The 18685-nt window shown below is 34.9% G+C and overlaps 1 protein-coding gene across 7 annotated transcripts in view; it reads left to right on the forward strand.

Annotated features, from left to right (window-relative positions):
• Positions 1-18685, forward strand: part of LOC128237273 (E3 ubiquitin-protein ligase rnf213-alpha-like) — a 117591-nt gene that overhangs the window by 30612 nt on the left and 68294 nt on the right. For 6 of the 7 annotated variants that reach the window (XM_052952636.1, XM_052952637.1, XM_052952634.1 and 3 more), the window contains 5 exons: positions 3530-3594; positions 6781-7045; positions 9867-9968; positions 16536-16643; positions 16767-16965. In XM_052952636.1, the coding sequence (XP_052808596.1) occupies positions 3530-3594; positions 6781-7045; positions 9867-9968; positions 16536-16643; positions 16767-16965 (739 nt within the window). Of the gene's footprint in view, positions 1-1189; positions 1241-3529; positions 3595-6780; positions 7046-9866; positions 9969-16535; positions 16644-16766; positions 16966-18685 lie in introns of those variants that run through there. The other variant, XM_052952641.1, reaches the window with a different exon arrangement.

Below are 18685 nucleotides of genomic sequence, written 5' to 3' on the forward strand. Positions count from 1 at the left end.
AAATATTTTCATAGCAGATTTTCATATTTCAGTTCGAAAACTAATCTTTTATGGCTTAAAGCGTTACTAACGGTTTAAGAATGCACAAAACATCAATTCTTGAACTTAAATAGAACAATCTGTGACTATTTTTTGTCAGCAGTCTTATATGAATGGTTTATGTGCATTTCCACATAAATTGGCTCGTTCCAAGTAAAAAAAAATAAAAAATTGTCAAAACGTTCAATCTGTGAGAGTGCAGCTTTAAACAATCTTTCATCAGATTATTCATCTACTGCTGCCAGTTTGTCATTAAAATGTTAGCATATTGTTAGCATATATTGTTTTATTTCCTTAATTTGTTGTGATGAATTATTGCATCATTGTGATTATGATATGTAAATATTGTTTATTGCAGGCTTCTTCGTAAATATTAAGAAACAAGAATCAAAACGGAACCATCGGTTATATTTAGCAAAAAAAAAAACCCACATGACATTGCAGGCCACATGCATGATTACAGACTGAGCAATCCGTCCGTAAACATTAGTATGGCCCAGCAATGTCATGTGTTCATCCCCCGCCACGGAGTGGGGAGGGGATAATAGGAATGCACTTCGTTCGTCTGTCAGTCTGTCTGTCCGTAACATTTCGTGTCCGAGCTATAACTTACATATGCATTAATGGATTACCATATAACTTGGTACAAATGTTGTCCTCATTGAGACGATGTGCAGTGAACTTGACCCGGGTTCATACCTCAAAGGCCAAGGTCACACGAGACATTTGAAGGTCAGAGTACACATGCTCGTGTCCGCGCTATAACTTACTTATGCATCGATGGATAACCATATAACTTGGTACAAATGTTGTCCTCACTGAGACGATGTGCAGTGGCCTTGACCCGGGTACATACATGAAAGGTCAAGATCGCACGAGAACTTTAAAGGTCAGAGTACACATGCTCGTGTCTGCTAACTTTCTTATGCATTGATGTATTACCATATATCTTAACAAATGTTGTCCTCATCGATACGATGTGAAGTGATCTTTACCCGGGTCCATACTTCAAAGGTCAAGGCCACATTAGACATTTAAAAGTCAGAGTACACATGCTCGTGTCCGCGCAATAACTTACTTATGCATTGATGGATTGCCATTTAACTTGGTACAAATGTTGACCTCATAAAGTGACCTACTTGTTGGAAACGTTCGGTGTGACAACACAAACATTTCTCCTGGATCTCATCAATTTCATTATGTAAGTTTTTAGAAAAACAAAATGTTCTAAAAAAACAACGGCGAAGGATATAGCAGTCCTTTGGACTGCCTTGTATTTCATATGATTTACCGAATTTAAATGGAAACAAATTTTGTTTGCATACATATATATAAATTTAAAATTTTCAGATCTTGAGTATACATATACTCAAAATCTGAAATTTTTAAATTTATATGTCATAATTTGATAAATGTAAATAAAATATAAGGGTATCACTGTAAATAACAAGGAACAGCATTTATCTAATGCATAAGGGTAAAGAGTGGAAAATATGAGTGACCGAAAGCTTAAAGAGAATGTAAAATGCACTTTTTCGTATGACGAAATAATGTGTGGCCAGTCATAAGGAAGTTAAAAATAAGAGCTGGAACCCTTAAGCAAATCTTGATATTTGCACAAATATCGTCTTTGAATACCGCAATTTGCATTAACGTTAATAACGCTTATTGTCACTCAATAACAACTGTGTTGTTGCGTGATTGGTTGATTGACATTACCATGTGATATTATCAATGTATTGTTAAAAGGTCAAACTATCCATCACCTTGTATAAGTCCTGGTGGCATAGTGGTAAAGGCGTCGGTTTTATATGTTTTTCTTGACTTTACCGTCGTGGATTCGCACCCCACTAAAACCGTGTTTTTGTTTTATACTATTATTGTATTTTTTTCTGCAATTTCGACATTATATAATGAAATAAGTGTTTTCAGATGCATTAACGGGACAACTAATTTTCGATTCTAAAACATGAGCAACTACCTTTGATAATTTCACGCAGGCCGGATTGAAATGATTACATTTGAACATTTTCACTTTGACTTAATTAACACTACTTTATTAAAATATTTAGTGAACTTCAGGTTAAACCACATCTTCAAATGATTTTGTGCGCGGAAACAATTTTTGTATGTTTCAATGCTTACGACATTTTGGTTAAAAACATTCTAACATCTATGTTACTTTATTATTGTCATATTGAAGCAAATTTCTCTTTTTCATTCATGCCAATCATTGATTTTTTTCTCAAATTGCTAGTAGAGAAAACTGTAGAGAAGAATTATTTTTTCTGCATCCATGATAGAGACAATGTACTGACTTATGAACAAAGTTGCATGCAGTGTACATTCTAAGGAAGCATTTATTTTTTTATTATTATATTGGTAAACCATTCAGTTTGCATTTTGATTGTGATAAATAATGATTATTTTCGCCAAATTTTATCGTTATTCAGCACTTTTCTTAGTCTAGTGTTCTCATTAACTGAAGAACTAGACATTACGGGGAATATAAGTTTCTTTTGTCATATTCCTGAACACTATGTTTTGGGTGAATTATTAAATTATTATTTCAAGATTATCAGAATAAACCCCCTTTGTAATTAAAAAATACTGTGAAATCGCAAATCCAAAACAATCTTTAGTTGCGAAACTTGTGACAAGGCAAGCAACTTTTCTTATTTTAAAATAAAGTAAAGGGCAGATACAACCTTAACTCAACTGCCATAAACATGAAGTATCAATGAGCGTCATAATACTTATATCAAGCAAATCTCTTCGCAGCCATGTTGTCATTTGGTACGCTATCACGTGACAATTGAGGTAATGATATTTCACGGACTGTGGGCCGGGCACATATTGGCCTGGATTTGCGGGCCGCTCGCATAAAATATTGACCGGCAGACGTCACTTTAAATATAAAAGGAAAATATAAAATGAGATCTTTTAGGTATTGCCTTCAAACTTAATATACAGATATATCTTATTGAGTATAAGTGCATGGATATGAGTCATGACACTATCTTCGGTATTTATTTATTTTTATAGTTTTTGCCCTTTGTTCATTTATTTTTTGTCCGGGAGACAATGTTATACATATTTTGGTCTGGAGCATATTCTAATAACTTCCCCTGCTTTTGTATCAAACACTTAAGATTCTTCGTTTCTTATTTTGGCGGGGGATGGGCCAGTCTGTGATTGCTTCTTGTCCAGTTTGCACTGCTATTAGAAATTGTTGTGTCTGCTCTTTTATTCTGAAAATGATATGAATGATTACAAAAACACTTGTCACAAATCCTCTTAACATTGAACTAAAGTTATCTTGCTTCTGTCCACAACTAGCCCCTTTTCCATATGTGTAATTGGTAGTAAAAAATACAATTTGGAAAAGTATTTTTTTGCCAATTTGCGCTAGCCTTGTTTAACTTTGAGATTCGCATTTTTTGCAAGGTTTGGTGTTATATGGTGTTGAGCATTTTTGTTCTTGTTTCAGACAGTGACACAATGCTTGGAAAAGCTTCTAATGCGCCTTCAGAATATGAAAGGCTCATCTGGGAGGTAATGTCTTTTTTGGTGTTGTGAGCAAGCCCTTTACTGTTAACATCATTGTCATGCGGAAAAAATGATACTGATCATAACCTTTTATCACAGCGTTTAAGTTATGAACACCTTTTCACTATGCTATTAATATACTATATGCTCCTGTAGGTGCTTGGGTATCGAAACAGGTGGTTTCCGTTCAATAACTTTAGTTTGAATTGATCGATAGTGATGCAACTTAGTGTATCGGAAGCATATGTTAAAATGTAGCTTGGGAGGGATTACTATTGGGGGAAAGAAGGATCAATGTTGCTTTTACTTAAACTAGTAAATTGGTTTCGACTCAATATATTTGATACAATTGCTCAATTATGATGTGTGTGTAGGTAGCTGTTTGGGATTGCTTTTGAGGTCTGCTGGATCAAGGCCAAAGTCACTGATACTAAAAATAGAGGAGTGGCTTCTGTTAAAAAACTTCAGATTTGTTTGATTGTGTTGATGCTTTGTTTATATTAACCTTATTGGAAGACGTAGCTTGGCTTTTGGGGTTAGAAGGGTAAACACCACTGTTTCACAAATAGAAAAAAATAGAAAAAAAGGTTACTGTGCAATAATTTTAAATGTACCTATGTATTGTGATGTTAGTGTAGGTATTGTCTGTGAAAATGTATCTTTGGATTGGTTTGGTGGTTGGTGCCAGGTCAATGTGACTGTTCCTTAAATTGAAACTTGTTTTTGGTCAATAATCTGGGTTGGAAATGAGATATACTTCTAAAACTTTGTATATAGCAGGTAAATGTAAAGACGTACATTAGAATTGCATTTTGGGACAATGGGATCAAGGTTAAGCCATAAGCTAAATTATTATTTTTAATCCCCAGTCCGTCGGTCTGTCCGTCCGTCCGTCCGTCTGTCTGTCTGTCTGTCTGTCTGTAACATTTCGTGTCCGGGCTTTAACTTACATATACATGCATTGATGGATTACCATATTACTTGGTACAAATGTTTTCCTCATTGAGAAGATGTGCAGTGACCTTGACCCTGGTCAATATATCAAAGGTCAAGATCACACGAGACATTTAAAGGTCAGAGTACACATGCGCGTGTCCGGGCTATTACTTATTTATGCATTCATGGATTACATTATTACTTGGTATAAATGTTGTCCTCATTAAGACGATGTGCAGTGGCCTTGACCCGGGTCCATATACCAAAGGTCAAGATCACACGAGACATTTAAAGGTCAGAGTATACATGCTCGTGTCCGGGCTATTACTTATTTATGCATTTATGGACTACAGTATTACTTGGTACAAATGTTGTCCTTATTGAGACGATATGCAGTGACCTTTACCGGGTCCATATATCAAAGATTAAGATCACACGAGACATTTAAAGGTCAGAGTAAACACGCTTGTGTCCGCGCTATAACTTACTTGTGCATTTATGGATTACCATATTACTTGGTACAAATGTTGTCCTCATTGAGACGATGTGCAGTGACCTTGATCCGGGTCCATACCACAAAGGTCAAGGTCACACGAGGCATTTTAAGGTCAGAGTACACATCTCGTGTCCGCGATATAACTTAACTATGCATTGATGGATTACCATATTATTTGGTACAAATGTTGTCCTCAAGAGACGATGTGCAGTGACCTTGACCCGGATTCATTCTTCAAAAGTCAAGGTCACACGAGACATTAAAAGGTCAGGGTACACATGCTCGTGTCCGCGCTATAACTTAATTATGCGTTGATGGATTACCATAATTATTACTTGGTACAAATGTTGTCCTCATTGAGACGATGTGCAGTGACCTTGACCCGGGTCCATACCACAAAGGTCAAGGTCACACGAGAAATTTGATCGACCACGTATATAAAAACTTCGAGGCAATCTCTGGAGTGATTTTTCTTTTGTTTATACAGACCACTTCTTGACATGGATTGTGCAACCACAGTTAATTATTGTAATTGGTCAATAGTACGTCCAATAATTGCAATATCTCAACACAATTTAGCAGTGTAGACATGTTAATTCTTACTGGATTTATTGACCTTATACATTTCATGTACTTTTACCAACAATTACTGAATTTGATCTAAGAACTCGAACCGATTGTGCCAGTAATCCATCTTGAAGTTTCGTGTCCATATAATGACAATGCTAAATAGAGGATAATATATAAATGTTAATTGAAAGTGTTAAACAAGTTGCACAAATTGACAATTAGCGCACTCTACCAAGACTTATCATTATGTGCGACAAGTTTAATATTAAAAAAAAAACACAACACAAACAAATGTAATAATATATTTATAACATGTGTTATCTCTTCAAAAGATGTAAACAATGTTATGACGTCACCACAATATATATGTATCACTTTATCGAAATAGTTAAGGCTTGCTATTTCATCGATGTTATAAATCAAGGACTCATTTTCCTTCTCCTTCTTTAGCCAAAATAACCTTGGCATTGATCTTACCTACACTACACACAATATGAATAACTTTAACAAATATCCTTTTATAATATGTTCATATATCCATTATATTTCGGTTACCGATCAAGCAACTTGTATTTCCTATATTCCTACTCTTGACCAGTGGTTGTGTACAATTTTGGTCAGATTTAACGTACCAGTCAGGTTGCGAGAAAAACAAAATATACGGAAAAAAAAGGGCGGGGAGATAGCCGTCCTGCGGACTGCCTTGTTATAAATAAATTTAGACAGAAGTAACATATAGATTGTTGTATAGGAAGCTTGTATTAAGATTTCCCTAGGGATTGCTTTAGGTAAAGGTAGCTTTGAATAAAACAGAAATTTATTCTTACTGCTCAATAACTTTAGATACATGTAAGATGGACGTAGGAAGCTTAATAACACCTTTGGATGGTTTTTGAGGTCAGTAAGGTCAAGTTCAAGGTTGTTGATTCTGATTTTTTTTATCCTCTCTAGTTTTATTTTGCAATAAACTATAGCAAGTTTATGTGAAAATGTACTTTTGGATTGCATTTTGGGGTCAGGTCAAGGTCGATAATATTAGAATAGACAAAAGTTGAAAACTTGATGCAGCAGCGTGAATGTAACTTGGGTCTCTTGATGCCCGTCTAGTGAGTCGCAGGTGAAGATATTTTAGATATGCTTGCTTTAATAATAGTACAATTAATAAGCATCATTTTTTTTGTTTATTACAGGAAGCTGATAAGTTGGGAGATGTCATATTGCATTGCCAAAGAACTTGTTTACTGTGCAGCATCCAAAAATAGAACACAAAAGCTGATGCATTCATTGCACATTTTCCTACAGTGTATATCATCTTACAGCAAACTTGAAGCCGAAGGTAGTGCAAATAAAAATGACAGAATGGATGCCGTTGAAACCGTTGTAAACAAGGTTCTAATTTGGCTTGCATACTATGCCAACTCTTCTTGGAATATATACATGCTACACAACCTGAAGGCAAGTATAGAATTCAATTAAATGCATTTTAAACGTTTTTCGTGTTTGTTCCTGTTAACATAGACTATATATTGTTTTACATTTTCAAATCAAAATATTCATTAGGTATAATACAATAAATATCAGATCCCATGGAGGGTGATAGCATATAATGTTAACCCTTAAAAAGTTAATGTCAACCTCGGTTTACGGATCGGTTGACGTTAACTTTCTCTGGTTAGCATTCTATGCTACCACCCTCAATGCAATCTGATATTTATATATTAGTATCCCTTCTATTTGTGGCAAGGCATACGTCGATCAAAGGTCGAAGTCAGTAGTTTCAGTTCAAGTTTGAAATATTTGTCTTCACTTTCATGAAACCCTTTGCAACCATATAAATTATGTGCTTTTAAGCTCACCTGAGCACAAATTGTTATTGTTATGGGGTGATTGTCCATCGTTCAGTTAAAACTCTTTTTCACTGAAACTGCCGGCTCGATTCCAACTTTCACAGAAATACTCGGGTCTCCTTAGGTAACCCTGTATCATGATCACCAGATACCAGGGCTCCTTTTCACTATTTGCCTATATTGAACACTTTGAAAACTTTCTCTTCAAAATCCACTGGCCTGATTTTAAAATAATTTTTCAGAAATTATCCTTAGGTGACACTCTATCAAATTCCTTCAGCCATGTTGATTCGTAAAAAACAGCGAGGGGAAGTGGCTACTTTACACTATATGTCTGTATGGAAAAATCTTCGCCTCAGATTTTATTGGCTCGATTTTAAAATAATTTAGAGTAATGTTCCTTTAGTGACCCTCAACCAAATTCTTTCACCCCATGTTGAATCATAAAAAAACATGGCCACCAGGGGACGGGGCAATTTTACATTATATGTCTATATGGAACTCTTTGAAAATCTTCTTTTCAAAAACTATAAGCCTAAATTCAAAAACAATTTCACAATAGTGTTCCTCTGGTGACCTTCTGTCAAAGTCCTTCAGTCTCTATGTTAATTCATAAAAACATGGTTGCCCATGGCGGGGCTAGTTACCACAATATATCTATACCTCACAGTTTAAGGAACAGGTTTATCATTATCGAATGCTGAATGTATGCAGATAGAGTATAGTTGGTAGAGTTCGGGAAGTAACGTCAACCATCGATCTGGCATATGCTTAGCTCTTCCTGAATGAAGGCATATTAAAAAAAGCATAATCTATTGAACTGGTTGGCACTCCAGGGGCATTTGTCACATATTGCGCAAGCTCTGTTAAATACGTTTCAACTTTTGCTTTTGTTACAAACCGCGTATTTTTCACCTAGTTATGACCCTGTTTAAATTAAGATTGTTTAACAAATAATCGGTGTCCTGATGGCAACTTATAACAGAGTCGACAGATTTGAATAATTTTGGTAAAACACCATAAAATGCAGGTCAAGTTTGACTTGTTCACAAACCGATAATTTTTGATAAATTAATGGCTTCTGATCGACAGAATTTGCATAAGTTTGGTATCCGGATGATAACTTATGATTGGTACAATTGTTTTACATAATTTGTGGTACACATATTTAACATTCTAAAATGCAGATCTAGCTCGACTTTTTAGCAATCAACCAATGTTTGACTGAGTTATGGCCCCTTTTAAGCTCACCTAAGCAATGCGTTATGTGAAACGATGCTGTCCGCCCTCCGATATAGTCCATCATCAACATTTTCCTTCAAACAAATTCTCCTCTTAAACCAACTGGCCAATTGCAACCAAATTTCAAGGGATGTTTCTTGGATGATCCACTCTCAGACTACCTGAAATGAAATGGTTTCATGAAGAACTGTTGTGCCAGATTTAAAAAAAAACATTTTACAGAATTGCTCGTTAGGTGATCTTTTATCAAAACAATCCAAGCCATATTTGTTTGTTAAAAACTTTGCTAACAGGGTAGGGCTAGTTTACACTATATGACTATATGGAAAACTTTGAAAATCTTATCTTAGAAACTGATGGATATATTTTAAAATAATTTTACAGAAATATTCTTTACGTGACCCTTTACCACATTCCTTCAAGCCGTCATGGTTTGTTAAAACCATTTCCGACAGGGGGCAGGGCTACTTTTCACTATAGGACTATATGGAAAATCGTAGAAAATCTTCTCCTCAGAAACCAATGGCCATATTTTAAAATGATTTCCCAACACAAAAGTGTTTTTAGGTGGCTCTTTGTCAAATTCCTTCAAACCATGTTGGTTAAAAACTCTTCCGACAGGGCAGAGGCTAGTTTGTACTATATGACTTAGTGGAAGACATTGAAAATCTTTACTTTAGAAACCACTGTCCATATTTCAAAACAATTTTAAAGAACTGATTCTAAAATGACCCTTCATCAAATTCTTTCAAGCCATATTGTTTCATAAAAACATGGCCACCAAGGGGTGGGGCTAGTTTTACATGATATATTTTACGTTGTATGATTCTGTATTCGAAAAATTAATAAATAGGGTTTTGCGACCGGGTATAATTGTGCACTGTTAATGTGTAAAGGTGTGAAAAGCACGTTCTGTCTTACGCATTATAAGACCACGTGTTTGTAATACTAGTTGAAGGTGTTGACATGTTGATAACACTTATTTACAATAAATGGCAGTTGCTTTTACAATTCGCGTTGATGGAGAGCAACATTAGTTTTGATTGTTAGTATTGTTATTTTATTATTTATGTACGTGTGCTGTACTATTTAGTAACCTTTTTACCATTTTCAAAATGTTAATAAATTTTGTCTTACGAAAATGGTGACTGCTTATTTTGACATTTTTTCAATGCGTCCTGTTTCAGGTTTGGGAGAGTGCTATAATAGAAAAACTGAGTTGTGATGACATTGCTACACAGTGGAATGATCGAATCTTGAGGTCTTTGCAACAGAGTATTGAGAAGGAAGTAAGTTGATGATCAACTAAATATTTAGAAGACTTATGGCATGAAGAATGCATATTAAACCAAGTATGGTCATGTTTAATTGTATTTTATGCAATATATGGGCATGTTTATATTCTTAAAATTTTATTATACACACGCTTTACAAAGCGAAGTGTCATGCATGTCGGCACGTCCATCCAACGATCTGTTAAGTCAGTCAGCCCCATTTTCGTCCGGTCCACATCTTTTTCATTCATGGTCGGAATTTAAAATTATATGGCAGAAGTGACCACCGTAGCAAGGGGATGTGTCGCACACAAGACCCGTGTCCCTACCTTCAGGGCCAAGGTTGCAATAACATATTGAATTTGTATGTTCTGTTATATAAGTGTTACTCATGGTAGTTTGTGCTTGGTCCATACCTATGTCATACAAGGTTGGATTTTAAAATTATTTAACAAAAGTGACCATATGGTATGAGGACGTTTCGTGCACAAGACTTGTGTCCATACCTTTGAGGTCAAGGTTATATGGTATATAAGATAATTTATTAGAGTACCAGTATTTTCTAATCTTCATCATGTCTACATTATGGACACTTCTGTGGCACGTTTACCTTTAGTAGAACACGTTCCACTTGATTTCTTAAATTGTTATATTCAGGCAGTTTTTTCCACACTTGAGCATGTGTTTTTTTTATTACGTTCTCTGTTAGATCTAGTTTGTTTTGTATATTTAAGTAATTATACTTTAGCGTAAGCTGTCATTCTTTGTCGTCCATCATCAACATTTTCATGCAAATCAATTCTCCTCCTAAACCACTCAGACAATTTCAACCAAAATTCACAGAATTGTTCATTGGGTGGTCCTCTTCCAGATTCCTTCTATAAAAGGGCTTCCATGCAGAGCTCTGGTTGCCATGGCAACAATAAGGAAAAACTCTAAAATCTCCTCAGAAAACGCTTGCTTTCAAACTAATTTCACAGAAATGTTCCTTCAGTGACACTAAATAAAATTCCGGCACCCCATGTTGATTCGTTAAAAAAACATGGCCACAAGGGGGCGGGGCTACTTTTTACTATATTATATATGACTATATGGAAAGCTTCTCGTCAGAATCCACTGGCACGATTTTATAATAATTTCAAAAAAATGATTCTTAGGTGATCCTCTATTAAATTCCTTCACCCCTTGCTGATTCATGGATGTTAGGGGCTGGGCTACTTTTCACTATATGTCTATAATTGAAAAAAAGAAGTGTTTTCTTCAGAAACTATTGGCCTAATTTCAAAATCATTACACAGGAATGTTCCTAAAGTGATCCTCTGTCAAATCCTTTCATCCCATGTTGATTCATAAAATGTTATTAGGCCACAACAAATTGATCATTTGTTCTACGGATTTTGCCAAAAAAAAGTTGGAGCGAGCGAGTGAAAAAAAATATTTATTTTTTTTAAATTTAAGGCAATTCAGAGGCGAGTGCAAAGCAAAAAAATAAAATAAAATAAAAAGTTTATTTCTTACCAAATTTATCATACAATTATGTCAAGAAATGTTTTTAATTGCAAAGTTAGGTTCTCAGATATAAATGAAAAGGTTTTGATTGTATCACATGAAAATCTGTCGCAATATTCAACAAATGGCAATAAGATCCAGTGCTTTAAATTACTATTAACTTCAATTTAAACGTGGATATATTGTAAAAGCAACATTCCTCATAGTAACGTGCAATTATTCGAAGACCAAAAAGAAAACTATTTTAGACTAGTAAGAGTAATTCATCATTTGAGCATTTCCAAATATTGGATCAGGTCTAAATTTGAACCTTGAAGTACATGGTAAAATTGTAATGACTGATATTGCAGAAGATCGAAAATGTAAATAACACAGAGAACTTTCCTTAAAAAAGACACTGTGGATTAAATTGCGGGACAACATAATTGAAGCAGTATCAAACAAATCTGCAAATGTGGCACTAGTCATTATATTAGAGAAGGTGGTGGAATAAAGATGTTCCCTTTTAAGACCTCGCCTTTACCACGGTTTATAGGTCCCAGCCTTAAAAAAGAATAAAATGACGGCTCCATAGCTTCAATGCCCGTAAGAAACAGGCCACTTTAAACAGGCCACTTTACTACAAATCAATCAAAGAAAACAAGTGGATAAGAACAAAGAATTGAGAAAATTAAAACAGTCGTTTTACTTATAAAAGATTTTATTTCCTGATTTTACTGATGCTATTTTATACTGTACATGTATGTGTAATGCACTAGTCAATTGTAACCACGCCCCCAAGGTCCGGGGAATAGCGGGGACTTCGATTGTCGGTCCTGCCAACCCCAGGTAAATCCACCGCATTCACCCGGCACTTGGGGGCCACCTGTAAGGTAAAAACACGGCCCATTTCCCCATCTTTCCCCGGTATACCCCCTGACCTGGTGGGGAGGGGGGGGGGGGGGGTGTCGTGGTTACAATTGACTGGTGCATAAATACAGGCTGTTTCTAAAACATTTACAAGTCCTATTATTTTTATCTGTTTATAACAATTATGAGTATATGAAAACTGAGAAATGCATTTTAGAATTAAAAAAACAACTCACGAAAACATGTTCAATTGTTGTAAGTCGTGTGTCCGTGTATTTTAATTTAAGTTTTGCACTCAAAATCCGATTTAGTTATTATTTAACACTAAATTTTGAGTACAAAACAATGAATTAATTTAAACACACAAATAATTATTGCCTTCGAACCTGTGAAACTGTTGTTGTTTACGGAAGACTATAATACACCGATTTTCATTTAAAACGCGTATTTTACATGACGAAAACTAAAACCTGAAAGTTACCTGAAAATTAATACCGGAAATAAATAACAACGGTGCGTCCTGCAAAATATTCCCGACTAAAAAGACTGTCAACAAATATCGGCTGTTTTGCGGTTACCCGGACCTGATTTTGTCCTGATACGAGGAAAGTTTGCTCGCGAAGATTTTTAGGCATGAAAATACCTTCAAAAAAAGGCAAAGTCGACGTTGCAGGTTTGAATTCTAAGTAAAAGAAAATCAGAAAATAGAGGAACTTCAGAAGTAAACAAAAAATATAATATGCGCGGCCAATTAGTATGTTTTTTCGTTTTTCAAAGATTAGGTGCGGCAAATCCGACGAACAAATGATCAATTTGTTGTGGCCTTATCCTTAATACAAATCATGGCCCCTCATGATTTTCACTTATTACTTCTATACCCTTCATTCAGCCGTCTTGATTCTTCAATTAGTTGTTAGGGTAAGGCTTAGGGTAAGGGTTAGGGCCATCACACATTTAGGTTACATACATGATTCAGTACTGTTAAGAACAAACTTGACACACTTGTGCACTTCTATTGCACTTCTATAATATAAGTTGTAATACTTTACTTAACATTAAGACATTAGGCAAAAACACAATTTATGACATATAGTGCAGTTTTTAAGAAAACTTAATTCGTAAAATGTGTCAGCATTGGAGCAAAAACACATGTCTTTATGTATACAGACCATGATATACAGTCAATGAATGAAAAGCGCCATAGCGCTGGTTTGAATTCTCATAATGAAACGCCTTATTGTCTTAAGTACAAATTATGGTCCTTCATTGACTTTTAAAATTTGGTTATTTTTTTGGGGCTACTTTAGGTTTTAACTTATATTAATATAATGGCTCTTGATATACGTTTTTACCCTTTTATATTGCTTTTGACAGGCACATTTTTATATTTCACAAAGTGAAACCTTATAATTGGAATGGCATACGTTGTTGTCCGGGCGGAAGGACGGCGTCAAACTCACCTATGGAAGAGTTAATGAGACCTTTTATGGGATTGCGTTTGGGTTTTTTTAGGTTCAAGGTCAAAGTCACTGTTCCTAAAAATATAGAATAGTTAGTACAAATGTACTGACTAACTTTAGTAAGAATTTACCTATTATGACCAAACTTGGTATAAAGGAAGAACTTTTGGATACCTTTCATTGGATTATGTTTGGGGTCCTAGGGTATAGTCAAGACACTGTTACTTAAAGAAGATAACCTTTTGAATCTAAATGGAGGCTAAAAAATTCTGACAAACATTGGAAACCTGGTTTCGTAACATTGCGGCGTTTCTTGTTTACTTTTTAATTTGACTTTTTTATTATTTTTGACAGGCACATATTGCATCATTATTGCAGTCAATTCTAAGACAAAGCGGCGTAAAGTGGAGCGCGCTGTTCCACAACAGCTCTTGTTATATGTCCTAGTTTCTTTTTGGATCAAGAATACTATTCATGATGATGAACTGGAACTTACGACGGCTCTTGTTGTATATTATTGTATAATTCAATTTATATTATATATTCATTTTTATGTGCAATAAAATCATATGTTCAATAATTGCCTTATGGGATCGTTTAATACATACATAGTAACAAAGGATTTTATTAGTCTTACTAAAAGCTAGACTCTAATATTATAAACAGATTCTGTCGGTATTTATATTTTGTATACGTATTAGATAACATCTACTCAGTACTGCTGTTGCTAGAATAATATATCCAACACTTCTGCTACTGATACTTCTACTACCCCCTACTTTTAACAATCGCCAGTGTACAATAGCCGATACATGGGACCCTCGTATCCCTCCCGGGATTTTATGTCACCTGCATAGCATTGCTGACATATTGTCCGGCAGCAGCTTCACACTTTTATGTCTGTTCTCTTACTTCAGCATTTGTTTTTAAATCTTAATCAAACTTTTTTACAATGTTAACTGGCATAAATATTAACTATTTTTGATCAACATCCAAAAGCACAGTATAAACTCCAGAGTTATGGCTTTTAACATGTCAAAATTTAACCATTACTTTGTCAGCTCTTTCACGTGAGAGCTTTTCTTATCCGATCTTTACCAAACTTGGCTACAATGTTCATGAGGCTAATATTCCAACTGAGTTTGATCAACAGTCAGATTGCATAATTAACTGTGAATTTATGACACTTTATATTTCAAAAGATCAGCATTTTCACTCTGTCCACCTTTTAACTTGATTTCTTATCCGTTCTTAACTGTTATTGGGTAAAATCGAACAATAGCCAGATCGTGATATTTACTTTGGCCCTTGAATCAAATCCACTTTCTTACTTGAGCATTTGTAATCTAAGCTTTGCTCCAAAGGGTTACAATGTTTAATGGCTTAAATCCTAAACAAGTTTGATCCACAGTCAGATCACACTATTCACTCTGGAGTTATGGCCCTTAAACTGTCAAACATTGACATTTACTTATTGTTTGTGGATTAACAGATTGCATTATTTATTCCACAATTATTGCCCATGTTTTTGTGAAAACTTGACCGAATTAACTGTGTTAATTTTAATAGGCAACGCCATACAGTCAGTCAGTTCCTGATCAATTATATCAGGTGGCAAAGAAATCTTTGGTTTCGCGTGAGTGATCGCGCAAAGGCAAAATGACTATATTTTAAGTAGTGTACTTACTTTTTAGCCGTTTTTTAGCAAAATAGTGGGCGGTTGTGTTGGCAGATGTACGGGCGGGCTGGCGTAAACTCATTTGCATTTAAGTTTTTATTCCATGCCATAAAGTCAAAAGTGTTTATCCAATAGTTATGAAACTTAGTCAGAATACTTGTCTACAAGATAGCTTGATCATTTGTGGATATGGTTCACATCTGGTCAAAAGCTAAATAACTAGGTCAAGTCTAAGGAAATATTTTCCCTATGTCATAAATTCATTATTTTCATGAAACTTTTACAGTATATGTTCTGCAGGATATCTTAACATTGAAGTTTAATAGAGTTTTAGCAAAATATACAAACACACATGCCTTCACAGCGACACATACACCATTTCCCCGTCAGTATCACAGGATCTTCATATTTTGCTCTGTTGGTGGGTCATCTGGGGTCAAAAACTAGGTCTCTGGGATTTATCTTTTAGGAAATGCTGATGTATTTATAAAATTTTCATTTTGCCTAACAAAATGGAATAGTTTCTGTTGATCTTATTAAATTTGATCAGTTTTTTTTGTATGACTGATATACCTGATAAGTATAAATATGGGTTTTCTTGGTTAAAAAAACTAGGTCACTGCACAAATATTGGGTTTGTGAAAATGCATCGTCCAATAAAAAGTCTGGTTTTACTGCGGCGTAACCGCATTGGCGTCTTGTCTTGAAATCTGCGAGGAATATAAAAAATACAATCATTGATTTAAAGTGATACTTGTCTATTTGAGCCTTTATTATAAAAAATGGTGTTGAATTTATATGAAAGTATCCCATTCCGGAAATCCTAGGTTGACCGTCACTTGTCTTACGACTAGATCACTTCGGTAAGTCGTAGTACTGCACTTGTACTACTGTTATTTCTTGAACGATGATCTTGTAATCAACATTGGTTAAAAACTGGTAATTACATAAATTATCTATGATAGCATTACATCAGAAGACATGCTGTAACCATGTCTATTTTGTTCTACAAGCATGTGCCATGAATACTCCCTGAAAACAATTTCTAAGTAGGATTATTATATGATTCTTTTTTTTATATATTAGCTTAGCGTATTCAGTTCCCGAAAGAATGAGTTCATACATCTGTACTGTGCTGAAGTTGAAAATTTCAACACGACAATGAAAGGATGTCTTACCAACATTGCTATGAAGGTATTATTTTTTTTTGGTAAAGAAAGAAATATTTTAAAAAGGTGTAAGGCATTTGTAATCGTCATATTTAATTCATAACTGATATTAAAAAACCAGTGGGCATATTTGCTTTTATATGATTAGGCCATAGACGGAGGATATACGATTGAATACTGGCGTCTGGGCTTGACAGAGAAGGAAAGGTTTCGAGATCTCCTCTCCGACTTGTTCCAACGACAGTGGCAAACAGTAGTGACCAATGGACCACAAGATGCAGAATACATGCGTATCATCAAGATGGCTATTTCTTGGGAACCCATTCAACTTTTTGTTCGAAACCAGAGTAAGCGAATTAAAATGATTGCCTTTGACCCATTTAGTGAATGTGCTTAAGCGTGTTTTAAGGACGGATTGTTCAAGTATGTGCATATATTAGAGCTCATATTTATACTGCTAACTGCAGATTTCTTTGTGATATATATAATTATGAGTAATATGTTGAGCTCCTGCATGATATAAGAAAGATGTTAACCTTTTTTCCTCAATTGCTTCCATACATGAGCTTTTCATCATTATTTGAGGTTTTGTATGGAAGTGAAGGAAACATGAGACATTGATTGATGGCAATGTTGACATCTTTAGAACCATAAACTATGACCTGTTGTCCCTAATTCCTTCACTTGACAAACAAGTATGTCTGACAACTACTTAATACATGCTTTTTGTTGAGCCCGTGTATTGTGAGCAAAACATAGTTGTCCAGGTCTGTACCTCAAAGGTAAAGTTACGATTAGAGTTCTTAGGTTGAAATCATCCTTGTCTGGGCTTTATCTTGACCATGCGTTATAGGATTTTCAAACAAATTGCCATGAAGGTTCACCCTGATGAGGTGGAGTGTTGCAGGCTCTACACTTGTGCGTCAATGTGTCTGTCTGTCTGTCCGGACTGAATCTCCATGTTTCCTGTATCCTAATTGCATGGAAGAGCATTGTTTTTGTCAAATGCTCGTTCAACGGGCTCAACATATTACCATTTGACATCTAGTTTTATTAGATAAAGGTAGAAGGCAATATATGTTTGTACTCATTTGAAGAACCATAACTCTATAATCTATGCATCCCAAGATTAACTCCCTTGGCAAAGGTAAAATATGTTCGCATAGTTTTTGCTTGGAACAGACGGTAATGAGAAGTTGTACACAATGCCAGAACATAAAATAGTATTATCTGCCCTTGATTAAAGTTTCGTATGGATTGTTTACTTACAAAAACTTGTGTGTATATAGGATCTGTCACAAGCACATTGGTTTCTCTCGATTTCGCTTTCCTGTGTATATTTTAAGACAACGGATACAACATAAAATGTGCATTCCTGACACGTTTTGCCAAAAGGAAATACGTATGTAAAAGTACCACTATCAACGAAAAGATGAATATCAAACGCTGTAAATTGTTAAAATAACATAAAATATTCACATTGCATTCCGAACAAGAGCACAATACACAGATTTTTCACACAGCACGGTTAATATAGCCAACTCGACATTTTCTGTGTGTGCAGTTATCAGTCAATGAAATCGCTCGATACAATCGATGTGCTTAGAAATCAAATTGACCGATGAAAGACAAAAACAAAACTCAAGGGTCGACTTTGCCAAGTTCAGTGATGAATTTCATTCATAAACAACATATAAAGTGGTTGGTGTTTGAACTTAGGATTCTGTATTGCACTGGATTTTTATTTGCTTACAATATTGCACACAACATGATTGTAAATAAGGTTATTTCATGTGTTTGATTTTTGCTAACGTGTGCTCAAATTTCGTCATATTTTAATTTTAATTGATATCTTAATAATGTGGTAATCTCGGTCATTCAGATGTCTTCTTTTGTTTTAATAGTAGTCATTTTATGAATAAAAACATTGGTTTAGCCCTATACGTTGATAATTTTATTCATTTGAGAATTGAACAGTCTGTGTTGTAGCCCTTGTCTATACAATAAGTATAGTTTTTTTTAAAGGAGTCTCTTTGGTATTGAGAAGTTATATAAAACACTTTTGTT

The sequence above is a fragment of the Mya arenaria genome, chromosome 6 (assembly GCF_026914265.1).
Source record: "Mya arenaria isolate MELC-2E11 chromosome 6, ASM2691426v1".
In the NCBI taxonomy this organism is placed as follows: domain Eukaryota; kingdom Metazoa; phylum Mollusca; class Bivalvia; order Myida; family Myidae; genus Mya; species Mya arenaria.